Below are 13,489 nucleotides of genomic sequence, written 5' to 3' on the forward strand. Positions count from 1 at the left end.
ATTGGCATTTTTGTTTCATTTGTGCATTTATTTGGGGCACCTGGGAATAGAAGTATTCCTGGCAAGAGGGAAAAAAATGATAGTAAAAAGTGCAGCTTTTGCAACACACCAAACAGCTGCAAACTGCATGTTACACGAGTAGCGTTTAGAAGGTACAGCAAGTAGTTCAGAGCTCTCTGACCACACTATGCTTGTTAGCCTGCACACTTAACCCCCACCCCTTTACAACTTATTTTACAGCTACAAGCAGCATTACCTACCTCTGTGATAATGAACCTGCTATGTACCTCAACTTTCTTCTTTCTCGTGGCCTCATGGAAATGTTATTCTCTATCCACTACAAACTCCTCCCTTCTGGCCCACACCCAATGTCACCATACACCCTGGATTACGCAAAAGCCTTGCACTATCTACTGAATGTTGGTGGAGAACTCTAGAAACCAGCACACCAACCACCGCTCAATCTAATGGCAAACACCACAATTGTACAACTTGCAAACAACTACTCAAATTTCTACTCATACTATTACTCTCTTTAGCAGGTAATATTGAACTTAACCCAGGCCCTCCCTTTTCAACTCTGTTCCATAACCCTGAGAATTCCCCCTTTAAATTCCAAAAAGGTTTATCTGTCGCCCATATAAATATCCGGAGCCTGCTGCCCAAACTGGACGAACTAAGAGCATGGTGCCTTATGCATAAACCCAAAGCCACAGTTCCCACAGAAACATGGCTAACCCCTAAAACTCCTGATGCACATATCGCCATTCAGGGATACTCCATTTCTAGGAGAGATAGGTCAAAGAGAGGAGGAGGGGTGTTATTTTATATTGCACCTTACAATTTACACTGTTAAATTGCCTCCCAAGCCCACCCTCATTTGAAATCCTAGTTGGCAAAATCTGTCTCCTTTTTTCTAAGCCCATCTTGGTTGCTGGCATCTACCGCCCCCTACAGTCCGTGATTGACATCACCTAGTTTTTTGGCTCCATTTCTTCTCTGAATGAGAAGAGTGAGCTGCTAGTTCTTGGGGATTTCAACTTCAATTGGCTTGACCCTAAAAACCACAAAATCCAGTTACAACTCAAGTCACTTAACCTAACACAACTCATTTCCCAACCCACACGGACAAACCAGAAATCACACCACCATTCCTGGCTAGACTGGATTCTCTCCTCAAATCCCAGCAGAATCCAATCCTCTGGCATCCTTCCTGACATTTTCAGTGACCATGCAATAGTGTACTGTGTAAGGAAAATTAAACCACCCCAATTAAGCCCTAAAGTTCTCCTTACTAGAACATTTAGAAACCCACAACAGTTTCCAACTGCCATTGGTACAGAATCGACTTAATTCCCGACCCTGATTCTGTGCTCGACTATTTCCAATCCAAGTTCTTAAAACGCTGTGATACCCATGCTCCACTACGCAGAATAAGAGTAGGGGGGCCCACCTTCCATGGGTTACACCTGACCTTATAGCACTCTACCAGTTCAGGGATGCCTTGTGGAAAAGCTACAAAGTAACTGGCACTACCAAGGATCTTAATCACTACCGATGCCTGCGAAACACGTGCACAAGGCAAACAAGACATGCAAAAGCACAATATTACTCTGACAATCTTCTCCAGAATACATCAAACCCAGCTAACTTCTGGAAGGTTATCAACATATTCCAGCCTTCTAACCATCAACAACCAAGTAATATCACTAAGGAGGCTATTACTCTGACAAACCCCACTGACATTGCAAATGCATTCAATGATTACATTGTGGGGTGTGCTACTAACTTATTAGCGAAACGCAACCCAAACCACAAACATGAATCTCATCCTGGGAGATAGCCCTCACCCCCTCCCAACACTGCCCACAATTTTCAATTTGCCCCAGTATCCGAAGAGATTACACAAGCGCACCACAAATTAAAACTAAGCAGCCAATGTGAACCTGACTTACTACAATCTAAGTTCCTAAGACTTGGTACCCCAGCCATTGCCAAACCAATTGCTTCCCTAGTCAACTCTATTCAGTCTGCAGGCCATATCCCCAAGACCTGGAAAACTGCCAGAGTTGTCCCAATCTTCAAAAGTGGGGACAAAAACACTGTCTCAAACTACAGGCCAATCTCTCTTCTCCCAATACTATCCAAAGTCATGGAAAAATGTGTTCACTCCCAATTAAGCGATTACTATACCAAGACAAATTTCCCTAGCCAATTCCAATCTGGCTTTCGCCACAAACACTCCACTGTAACTACCCTCCTAAAAATTTGCGACGAGATCCAGAGCAGAATGGAACTCACTGGTGCAATATTCCAAGATTTTGCAAAGGCTTTTGATACTGTTGATCATGCTATCCTGCTTAACAAACTCCAGTGCTCTGGAATAGGGAAACATGCTTTAAACTGGTTTCAGTCCTACCTATCAGGTAGATCCCAACATGTGTCCATCTCAGGCTCTAACTCCAATCCCATGGATATCACCTGTGGTGTCCCGCAAGGCTCTGTTCTGGGGTCCCTACTCTTCTCAGTGTTCATCAATGATCGTTCTACAGCTTGTAAGGGAGCTTCAATACACATGTATGCAGATGACACAATCTTATATGCAACACAGTCATAGCCTCTCCGACCTTGAACACATAATTCAATCTGACTCTTTGAGACTCGAAAATTGGATTTCCCAAAACAAACTGTTCTTAAACACTGACAAGACTGAAACAATGGTATTTGGGACCAAGGCTAAATTTCTAAAGCTTCCAATGACAGAGCTTCAGATCAGAACCAACGCTAACACCACCCTAACTCCTGTTACTAGTTTTAAATACTTGGGCATTTGGTTTGACTCCCACTTAACATTCGGGATGCACATTGATACCCTGACATACAAATGCTATGCCAAACTAGGTGTATTTTACAGGAACAAATCCTCCCAAAGTCTGCTTGTCAGAAAGCGTATCACACAGCAGATGCTAATGCCAATTATCGACTATGGGGACATAGTATATGGCTCGGCACCTCAAACCCACCCTAACTTGACACCCTCTACAATTCAATATGCCATTTTGTTCTCCAATGCAACAACCCACATCACTGCGAAATGCTCAAAGAACTAGATTGGGCATCACTTGAGTCTAGGCGCAAAGTTAATCTTTCCTGTCTTACCTTCATATACTTTCTGGGCAAGCTACCGCCTATCTGAACAAGCTCCTCACCCCTACCAAATGCAGCACTTATCATCTGAGATCTGACTCCAAAAGACTGTTCATGGTCCCAAGGCTCAACAAAGTATCCGTCCGCTTCTCCTTCTCTTACCGTGCACCCCAAAACTGGAACAATCTACCGGAGACTCTCACATCCACCACCAGTCTAAGTTCTTTCAAAACTAAAGCAGTCTCACATTTTAACTGTTACATAAGCCTATAATATATATATTATCTCTAACTGTGCATGCAATGTCTTATATATAATGTATACCCTGCTCACTTATGTAACTGTATTTGTAACCATGTATTATTTGTCATCTTAACTCTATGCCCAGGACATACTTGAAAACGAGAGGTAACTCTCAATGTACTAATTCCTGGTAGAACATTTTATAAATAAAATAAAAATAAAACTCACAGGCTTTAAAATTTTGCAAAAGGAAATTCTACAGTATGACACCGGAAACTTTGTCTGGGATTCACCAAGCTCAGGTAAATGGTATACGAGTTGGATCCTGCGTTAACGGCTATTGACTTGAATAGCCGTAAACGCAGGATCGAGGTCAGACACCCCTTATTGGAGCTTAGTGAATCCCCCACTATATATTGTATGACAGACACGAGGATAAGGGAGTCACACAAGAATGAGTGAGTCACACAGTGTTGAATGCATCTTTTGTCTTTATTGTGCTTGCTCTTTGCCGTTTCCAGAGCAGCATGTTGAAGGTTCTCTTCACATGATTGCAAAAAGACTAATACTGTATGCTTTATTTAATGCCGCTTCGGGACATGGTTTGGGCTTTGCACACCCCTTTTCCTTGCACTTCGAATGGCGCTCCTTTGTAAGCTGCCACACACGCCTCGGTGGTATGGAGATCTGGCTGGATCTGCTCCCAAGTTTTCTTCTTGGGATTCAGCTCCTTATCAGGTTCCCCTGCAAAAGAAATAGATGGAAAAGGTTAGGTGCCTTTGCAGTGCTTACAGAGAGACATTTCTACTGAAAAGAAACATTTCTGGAGAATGTTGTGAGAAGAAACTATCCTGCCGCAAACTTTTATTAGTTAGGAGTTACAGGAGACAAAGAAGAGGACTCCATAACCTCGGACCTTTTTTTCTGTAGTGTGCGGAAACGATTAGACTGGAAAACAACTGGTAATGGTGACACTAAGTGGACAGATACAAACTGCCAAGGCTGAATGGATTATGAAGGCACAAAACTGGGGATCAGATAGATAAATGGTCTTCAGAGTAGCACTCAGCAGTATTAAAAATGTGCAGTACACCCCAATATGGACCTATTTTAAAAGTAAACCCCATTTAATGTCCTTTAAAGCAGATCACCAAACTTATTTTTCGAATTTTATTCTAAATGTTTTTTTATTTAACTTGGATCTAAAAAGGTTCCCTTAACAAAGCGCCTATGTGAAACGGCCGTAGGGATAGCTTCTCGTTCACCAGGGCACTATGTTTTGCTGTTCAAAGCAAATCCCTTTTACTAGACCACAGAGACTGAGCCTTCTACTTCCACGGACAATTTGGCAACGTGACGCCGATACCACAAGTATCCTTAATAGGTGACGAATGTGCCTATTGTAAACGGGATTACAGACCCGCTTTTTACCCTATGGTTATGTATATCTATACTATTTTAAGACCCAGAGACTGAGCAGTCATAGGCACAGTATTACTTTACTCCAGTTTGGGGAACCCATACCATTGCTAGGTGTGAGTGAGCTACTTACCTAATACGAATAGGGGTTAATTATTACACTTTACCCTTCGGGGTGTTATGCACTAGCAATACTCACTATGGACAACACTATGCATTGTGGCACTATATGGGACAGTGCCTGCTATTTATCTACAGTCAGGCATTAATCATTGCTCCCATCCTTTTTGGTTCTTGCTAGACATAAAACCAATGTGCTATACTGATCTTTGTCCCCCACACACAATTTTTTACATATTGTATTACTCATATCCTATGGCCCCAGTACCAGTGCGGTTCACTGGACTCAGACTGGCCATATCGTTCTAATTATGGCAATTTAGCCAGCAAGTCTCTCTACCCTGGCCTAAGAGATACATACGTGTACCCGAGGCACTGGTGCATTTCCGTAGCTGTTAAATAACACAGCATCTGCAAACATTACCTGTTATCACCACAGCATATGGTTTGAAGTAGCGAGCTCCTCTACTCTAGACTGAATTACACACAGGTATCAGAGCAATATATGCATTTGTAGCTGTTAATATACCACAGCATATGCATGTGTAACTGTTACCACAACGGTATATTTGAACCATTCTTACCACGGTAACCCTCACCAAGGCACATATTAATATAGTTACTATAGTAGCGTGGTCGTGGGAGGTGGGGGGCTGGACTCGAAACCCCCTTCCTCCTAGTAAGCTCATTTTTCATGCCTCTTGTTAACTGTTATTACCACGGTAGATGTTCATTAATATAGTTTCAATTGTACCGTGGTCGTGGGAGGGGGGAGTTGGCTTAGAAACTCCCTTCCTCTTAGTAGGCTCAACTTCTATCCGTCTGGCTCTATTAGCCATTGTAACACTTTAATTACTCCTCTAACGGTCTATGATTACCTTCGACTATATTTGATGGATTAGGTTTAGATACTTATATATATATTTCTACACCATGAGCAACACATTGTTGTACCGGGAACATATTTGAACCCCCATTATTTTATATATTGTTATACTAGTAAAAGTCTTTTAATTATTACATAACACTCATTACCCATTCAGTGAATTCTTTAAGTCCTGCTGCTCCATAAATGTACTTCTCCCTTCGGAGTGACATTGAGTGCTTGTATTAGGGGTCTTTACTGGACCACTGGCCCATCTGGACCTAGTGATATCTAGTTATTTTTATTTCTTTAGTTATACCCATACCTCTATTGCACCGTTCACTCTATCCATTAGTTTCATTACTTATTAGGAGTGCTGGTATCCCATCTGTTCTCTATTATGTATCTAAGAAGGCCTCAAGCCTACAGGCAGCACAGGGAACAAGGCATCTCCGGCTTATTCTCACATTCCAGCGATTGTACATGTAGACTACAAACAGTTAAATCAGAACTAAGGGCTTCCCTCCTCAGATGAGGGTCTTTGAGGTCTACTAATGTGAGCGTCGCTTTGCAATCGCATTAATTTAGGGGTTGGTAGGAATAAAATACACAGTAAAAATCATTGCACAGGGGGAAAAAAAAGAGAGGTGAAACCAGACACCCTACTTCATAGTGTCAAATCTTTAAAAGGACAAAAAATAAACTTGCAGGAAAATCCTGCTTCTTTAATAGTTCCTATAAGGCTGAGATTATACTGTGTGCTTGAGCGCCCCCCCGACGCTCAAGCGATTTCTGGGGGGGGGGGGCGTGGCTATGACATTACGGAGCTGGTTCGCCGTGATTGGCAGAACCGCTCACGTAACGCAGCCGTCGCTTGAAGAGACACATTTTTTGTCTTTTCAAAACGCGGTCGCACCATCTCGGTCCGCTGTGCGCGCACTAGGGGCGGCCTCTAAGGGAACCTGCAATTTGTACTTGGCATGTGCGTGCAAGCGCCATCACATATATATATATATATATAAATATCTATATATATGCAAATACAACTGTATGCTCATCTGCATGTCTTAGGCAGGTCTGCAACCCCGCCTTTCACCATTATCACCCAGCAAACAGCACTTCCACTGCAGCAAGGGATTCTGGGAAATGACATGCAAATGAGCACAGTGCCACTTTTTGCCTCAAAAACCATTTTTAACATGGTTCCCTATAGGCGTAAGCTTGCTGCATGGTCACAGCTTTGAGCACAGCCAGGGTTAAGGTGCATACCCAGTTAATCAACCCCACACTGATGAGACCCATTAAGGTCGAAACAGCTGTCTGTGGGTAGGTTTTCTGGGTATGCACCTTAACCCTGGCTGTGCTCAAAGCTGTGACCATGCAGCAAGCTTAAGCCTATAGGGAACCATGATAAAAATGGTTTTTGAGGCAAAAAGTGGCACTGTGCTCATTTGCATGTAATTTCCCAGAATCCCTTGCTGCAGTGGAAGTGCTGTATGCTGGGTGATAATGGTGAAATGTGGGGTTGCAGACCTGCCTAAGACATGCAGATGAGCATATAGTTGTATTTGCATATTTGCTTTCCTGTGGAGGGTTTTTGTCACTTTTTTTACTCACCATAACTTAACTCAGTATTATGGTATATATATATATATATAAATATATATATCTATATATATATATATGCTTAGCCTAAGATGACCGTAGCTGCAGTGCCCTGCAGTTCCTTTTCTGTTACAAAGCAGCCTCCCCATTCTCTAGTATTGTCTGGGTAAAGCTTTAACAAAGCCGTTAGTGTCAATTGCGCCTTTACATGACCCTGAATACAACAGAGTGCTAGTCATCAAGATTCACAGAAACAACAAGTGGTCCATGTCCCCTTATTAAAAAGCTCTAGATCAAGCTTTACTTCTCATAGTTGGCAGGAGTAGCTCAGTGGTAATGTCACTGCTGCAGAAGTGGGTGATCCTCAGTCCAAACTCAGTGTCAGCTCTCTGTGAGCGAGTCACTTGATCTCCCTGTGCCTCAGGGAACAACCTTAGATTGTAAACTCTTTAGGGAAGGCACTCGTAGTGCCTGCAAAAGTATATGTACAGTGCAGCATACCCAGTCATCGCTATATAGGAAATGAATGAATCGTTATTATAGATGGAGGACCAACTGCTGTACAGCAGTAATTAGCAGCCTTCATGTTCTCTACCACAAGCACAAAATAACACGCGTTTTAGCCAATGATGAGCGCTTTACAAACCCCTTCAGCTGGAATATGGTGCTGGCTTTGCCCTCTCCCACAGCAAACTGTGGCTTGGAAGTCACCGGAGTATAGAGTACCACTATGTAGGGCCACAGGTTGTCAACTCTTTCCCTGTAGTTATTTTGGATTTGAAAGGGCGCGGGAATGTTGTACGATTGGCAGAGCCTTCAACATCCAGCATAATATAAAGCAGCCTGCCATCATCGTTTGCAGTGATAGAGATATATCCTGAAACACAATGTCTGTGCCAATTATTTTCCAAACAGATGAAATAAAGGAAAATGCAGCTGTTGCGAACATATGGGAAGGCATTTTAACTGTGTTTGCAATGAGTTTGCCAGAGAGATTTAAACAGGCGTCCTATCATATTGTACCAATTCTTGCTGGAAACTAACCAGGAGGAGGAAGCGTAAACGTACAGCCAAATTATATTTCTGTCAGGGTTAGGTCAACAATTTGTGTTTATTTTTGCATAAACAATATAAATTGGAAAACATTTTTTCCAAGGAACATGACATTTAGATTGGAAACCAATAACCCGATGAGAGGCAAACATTTGTTTTTACTGAGTAGGCTGCAGAACATGTGCCCCGTTCTAGAGACTTGTGCGGTTTTCATTAACAAACTATTGAAAGAGCAAGCGTAATAAACGGTTATATTAACTAGAAGACAGGCTCCCTGGACCTTGTTAAAAGCGGATTCAGAAACCCCAGTTTATGCTTAAGGGAACTGGAGCAGACAACAAAGCAGCACCTGCACAGCCCTTGGGGGAACACAATAAAACCCGGGAAGTGACAACCTATATGACAATAAACATCTTTTTAGACTTTTTTTTTTATACATGTTTCAATAGCCGTTTTGCCAATGATATATGAAAATACATTTTAAATAGAAAGGTCGATGAATCGTGTCAAGAAGACACGACTCGCACACACAAATCCCTATAATGATGCACAACAGACATTTTTATTAATGTTTTCTTTTATATTAAAGTTGCAATAAAAAAAACAATTAAAACGCAATGTGTGCCACTTATTGAAGTTAAAACTCCTTTGGAAATATTATAATTAAAGCCCTATAAATGAAAATGTTTCAAGGAACTACATGGGGTCAAGTGCATTAAACACGACAAATACACACAAATAAGGCTTTGGTCCCGCTGCGTCCGGCGGCCGCGTGAGCGTTCCTCACCAGCAGGGGTATCCTTTCCTAGCCGGTCCCAGTCCCCCCTCGCTGCACGGCTCACTACGCGCTGTGACGCGTCAGCCGCCAGGGGATGCAAGAAAATTGTGATCCCGAGCGATGACGCGCCACGTGGTGCGCTGATGAGCCTATCAGCGGCGGGGGCGGGAGCTGTCAGACAGCTTCCTCCACAACGTAGGGGGTGGTGTGTGTGTGTGTATCAGCGTGTGTGTGTATCAGCGTGTGTGAGGAGGGCATTTGTGGGGGGAGGGAGCGGGAACTGCTTACCTTCCAGCAGCCCGCAGCAGCTCCCTCCTGCAGCCCGGGAGACCGAGCCCGTGAAGGGAGGGGGGGAGTAGCGGGTCCCTCCGCTCAAACCACGCCCCCCCCACTCCCGCCCCCTTCTCGCTCCGGCTCCTGGCTCCCTACAGACCGCATATCGCGGTCTGTGCCTGTCAGTGCGCCGCCTGTCTGCAGTGCGGGCGCGCTGACTGAGGGAGCGGGGCCTTAGCCTAAGGCTTGAAGGAGTAAAGGGAGGGATTTGTGTGTGAGAGTTGTGTCTTCTTGACCCGATTCCTCAACCTTTTTTGATTAGTTTACCTACGTCCCTGGTAGCACAGAGTACTGTAATTACTATCATCAAACTCAAGCTTTAGTTGGAGCGAGGTCTCTCATATATGTCCATAGGTACATTTTAAATAGTTTGTAGGAGGAAAGAAAATCAATAACCACCACCAACAAATAGCTGTGGAGGATGTAATTAGCCAGGAAACACAAGATCCATTCTAGCCTGTGGTAATGCCAGTGCCTTGGAAGTGGTGCCACGCCCAGCTCCATCTGGTCTTGGACAAGTTTTCAGAGATACCAAAACTTAAACAGCATGTTACCCTGACCAGGAAATAAACCTGCATTATTCAATTAAGCACAGGCCTGTGCAAGGGGCCCTAAATAAAAATACACAGAGGGCTTAGTTAAAAAATGTACATACTGCATATTAACTTTAAGAACAGGCTGTAGTTTTTACCTGGGAATAGTTGAAATGTAACTCTGTCCCCAGGAACGGCTCCAGTGGGAGGGTCCAAAATTTCCACCTTCTCTGGGGAGCTGGCACACATGACCATGGCTTGGGATAGCACCCCTCTCATTTTTGCCGGTTTCAAGTTACAGAGCAGCACTGCCATGCGATTCTGCATCTGCAAATACATATCAAACACTATTAGAATGCACACAGAACACAGGAAACCGTGAGCGGTACAAGGAGGTCGGGGTATAAAAGCAATGAGACGTGTGTGTCAATGCAGTGAGACGCGCGCCTCGATGCACACCGTTCTTTCTATTTGTATTTGATCATTTTTAGCCATCTTTCCTGACTGGCGGCGGCAGACTCTCTGGTTGCAAGTCACAATATCACATTGATTAATTGATATTATTTAATAGTATATTTCACTGTTATTCACGGTTTTTGAAGGGTTGTTCACAATCACAATTTATTCATTATATTTTCCTATTATAGGATCATAAATCACATTGTGTATATATAATTATCACAATTGTTTGCGCAGATTTGTTCATTTTTTGCTTAAGGCACCCAAGCTTGGATAAATATGTTTCACGTGAACAAAAGAGAAGTAGTGATAGACAGAAGCACAGGTTTCCGTGCATTTCATTTTCATTTATTGTGTTGCTTAATCCTTCCATAGCGGCTCCTGCGGTCACTCTGCATCTATTTCACGCCATTTAGGAGTGATTTGCAAAGTACCTTCATACCAAACAACGCTTATTCAAAATACCTCCCGGACACCCTTTATTCAATATGCCACTAAGCGGCCTTGCTGTTATTTTTCGTCCTATTTCTTTGAACGGAGCTGAACTCTTCTCAAGCACTGGGAAGTTGGTTCACAGAATAATAAATAGGAGCCTTAAAGTAAATTTCGGAAAAAAATAAAAACACATTTTGCTATAATGTAATGTATAGACCCCAAAGTGGATGCCTGCAAAACCGCCCTTCTGCCCTGCAAAAAAAAAAAAGCCTATAGGAATACGATGATTTCCACGTAGCAATGATCTCCGCAGATAACATAGATCAGGGGTGCTCAACTCCAGTCCTCCAGGGTCACCAACAGGTCAGGTTTTAAGGATATCCCTGCTTCAGCAGAGGTGGCTCAATCATGACTGAGTCAACGAGTGAAGCGGGGATATCCTTAAAACCTGTCCTGCTGGTGGCCCTGCAAGACTGGAGTTGGCCATTCCTGGCACAGGGTAAGGACTAAAAACAAAAATGTAATGAAGCTTTCAGATTATATAGTCTACAGAGATGCAATAGCCCTTTGGTATAAACAGACATAAGGGCCTTAATGGGGATTTTCAGCCAAAAACATCCCAAACGGCTGTTTCGTTGTATATACTGTAGAATGGCCTTTGATGCTGGTTAAAAGCTAATGGAGCACTACAGTATTTGTAAAAATCTTAAAAATCACAGCATCTTCAACTTCTTTAAACACCTGTATGACAAGCATTAATGGGGTCATCATTGATGACTGAAGGATGGTTGAATTATGGTCAACTCAACAATGTTATTGCTTTTTCGCCCCAACAAAAGTCTAAATGGTAGTTCACTTTTTTTTGCTCTCAAAAGTGGCCAAACCATTTTCAAATGAATTCAGAAATTTCAAAGTAGAAAAATGATGCCGTTTTCAGCTAAAAAAAAAAAAAAAAAGACATCGCCCAGATAAATGAGAGGAGTTAGTTAGCAAGAACAGAATGTACAAGCACAAAGACTTGGTAAGTGTGGAGCCGGATCAAAGCAAGCTAACACCTCGCACACAAAGTGGCATAGTGGAACGAGACATTGTTCAAATATACTTAAGCCTTTAAAAGTGCCCCATGACATAGCTACCATGTCATGGGCTCGCACTCCAGGCAGCCCCATGCCGTAGTGGCTACGTCACTGGTAGTCTGCTCGGTTTCTGGGGGCAGGTTGTGTTCTGCACTCCCGTGCTGCACTGAACGGGGAAAAACAGAAGAGGTGAACGTTTCCTCTTTCAAAACTGTCGTCAGTGTCGTGGCGCTCACTCCAAGGAGGGGGCCCTACAGTACTCAAAGGGTTAAATTGTGTGTGTGTGGGGGGGGGGTTAATAAAAAGGACACATTCCGTGCCTGAAGATACTGTAAATTTCAGGTTGGGGACTGGAGAATCTAAATCATAAAAATTGGCAAATGGAAAGTATTCCATAGTTTATTAACTTTTTTTCTTTTTAAGTCTTTTTATTAGTTTTTGAATAATAAGAAACAATATAAAACAATATAAACACAATAATTAAACATGCATAGCAGAATGATGTATATGGATCAATATACATAACATATTTAAAACACTGAATACCATACTGTCAAATCATCTATATAATATAAATCAAGCATGAAAAAAACCCTAAACTTATTAATAGACCCAATAGATCTACTATACCTTTACCCTCCCATAACACCCCCTCCCCCTACATCATAGCTCATATATTATCTAAGAATTTTGAAAAGAACATTAGACATTGCCACAAAATAAAATCCACCATCTTGATATCCGAGACCTCTGCATTTCAGAACAAATAAATCTATGCATTAATATGAAAAAAACTAAATATATCATCTATATACTATAACTCCCAGCATCATCTGGTCCTGTTATGATAGAGTTATGTATTTCCAAATAGGAAAAGAAAGGAAACCAGATATCCGTAAACTTAAAGAGTGTTTTTGTCGCAAGGAAAAAGTGATGCTCTCTAAAACTCAAATCTCCCATGCTCTAGTCAACCATTGCGTCATATTTGGTGCTGATACATTATTCCAGTTAGATGCAATGCACAATTTGGCGGCTAATAGTAAATGTGTGATTAGAAAACTGGAGTTAAATTTAAGGAAGAAACATTGTATACTGGATCATATTGGGACTTCAGGAGCTCCCCAGAACAGCACACCGGCAGCTTAGTACCCCACCCCTGTTACCTATGTGACTGAGTGCGTGTCTCATCCTCTATCTGCTAAATTTAAGGACACACTTTTTATCCACATCTACTGCACCCACAAAACCACTAAAGTATCCAACTGGAGACTAAAACCAGTAATTTCCTTTATGACTTCTAAAATTAGTATCAAAAAGGTTTGTATTTTAGAGCAAGACCACCATATATAATAATAATAGCATGTTCTTGTATAGCGTTGCTAGTTTTACGCAGCACTTTACAGAGACATTTTGCAGGCACAGT

The 13,489-nt window shown here is 42.3% G+C and overlaps 1 protein-coding gene across 7 annotated transcripts in view; it reads right to left on the minus strand.

Annotated features, from left to right (window-relative positions):
- Nucleotides 1-3,863: 3,863 nt before the first annotated feature.
- AIMP1 (aminoacyl tRNA synthetase complex interacting multifunctional protein 1) overlaps nt 3,864-13,489 on the minus strand; it is a 61,972-nt gene continuing 52,346 nt past the window's right edge. For 6 of the 7 annotated variants that reach the window (XM_075608619.1, XM_075608600.1, XM_075608609.1 and 3 more), the window contains 2 exons: nt 10,255-10,423; nt 3,864-4,134 (listed from right to left, as the gene is read on the minus strand). In XM_075608619.1, the coding sequence (XP_075464734.1) occupies nt 3,968-4,134; nt 10,255-10,423 (336 nt within the window). In that variant the 3' untranslated portion in view covers nt 3,864-3,967. Of the gene's footprint in view, nt 4,135-8,053; nt 8,277-10,254; nt 10,424-13,489 lie in introns of those variants that run through there. The other variant, XM_075608561.1, reaches the window with a different exon arrangement.

Source organism: Ascaphus truei, chromosome 1 (assembly GCF_040206685.1).
Source record: "Ascaphus truei isolate aAscTru1 chromosome 1, aAscTru1.hap1, whole genome shotgun sequence".
NCBI lineage: Eukaryota > Metazoa > Chordata > Amphibia > Anura > Ascaphidae > Ascaphus > Ascaphus truei.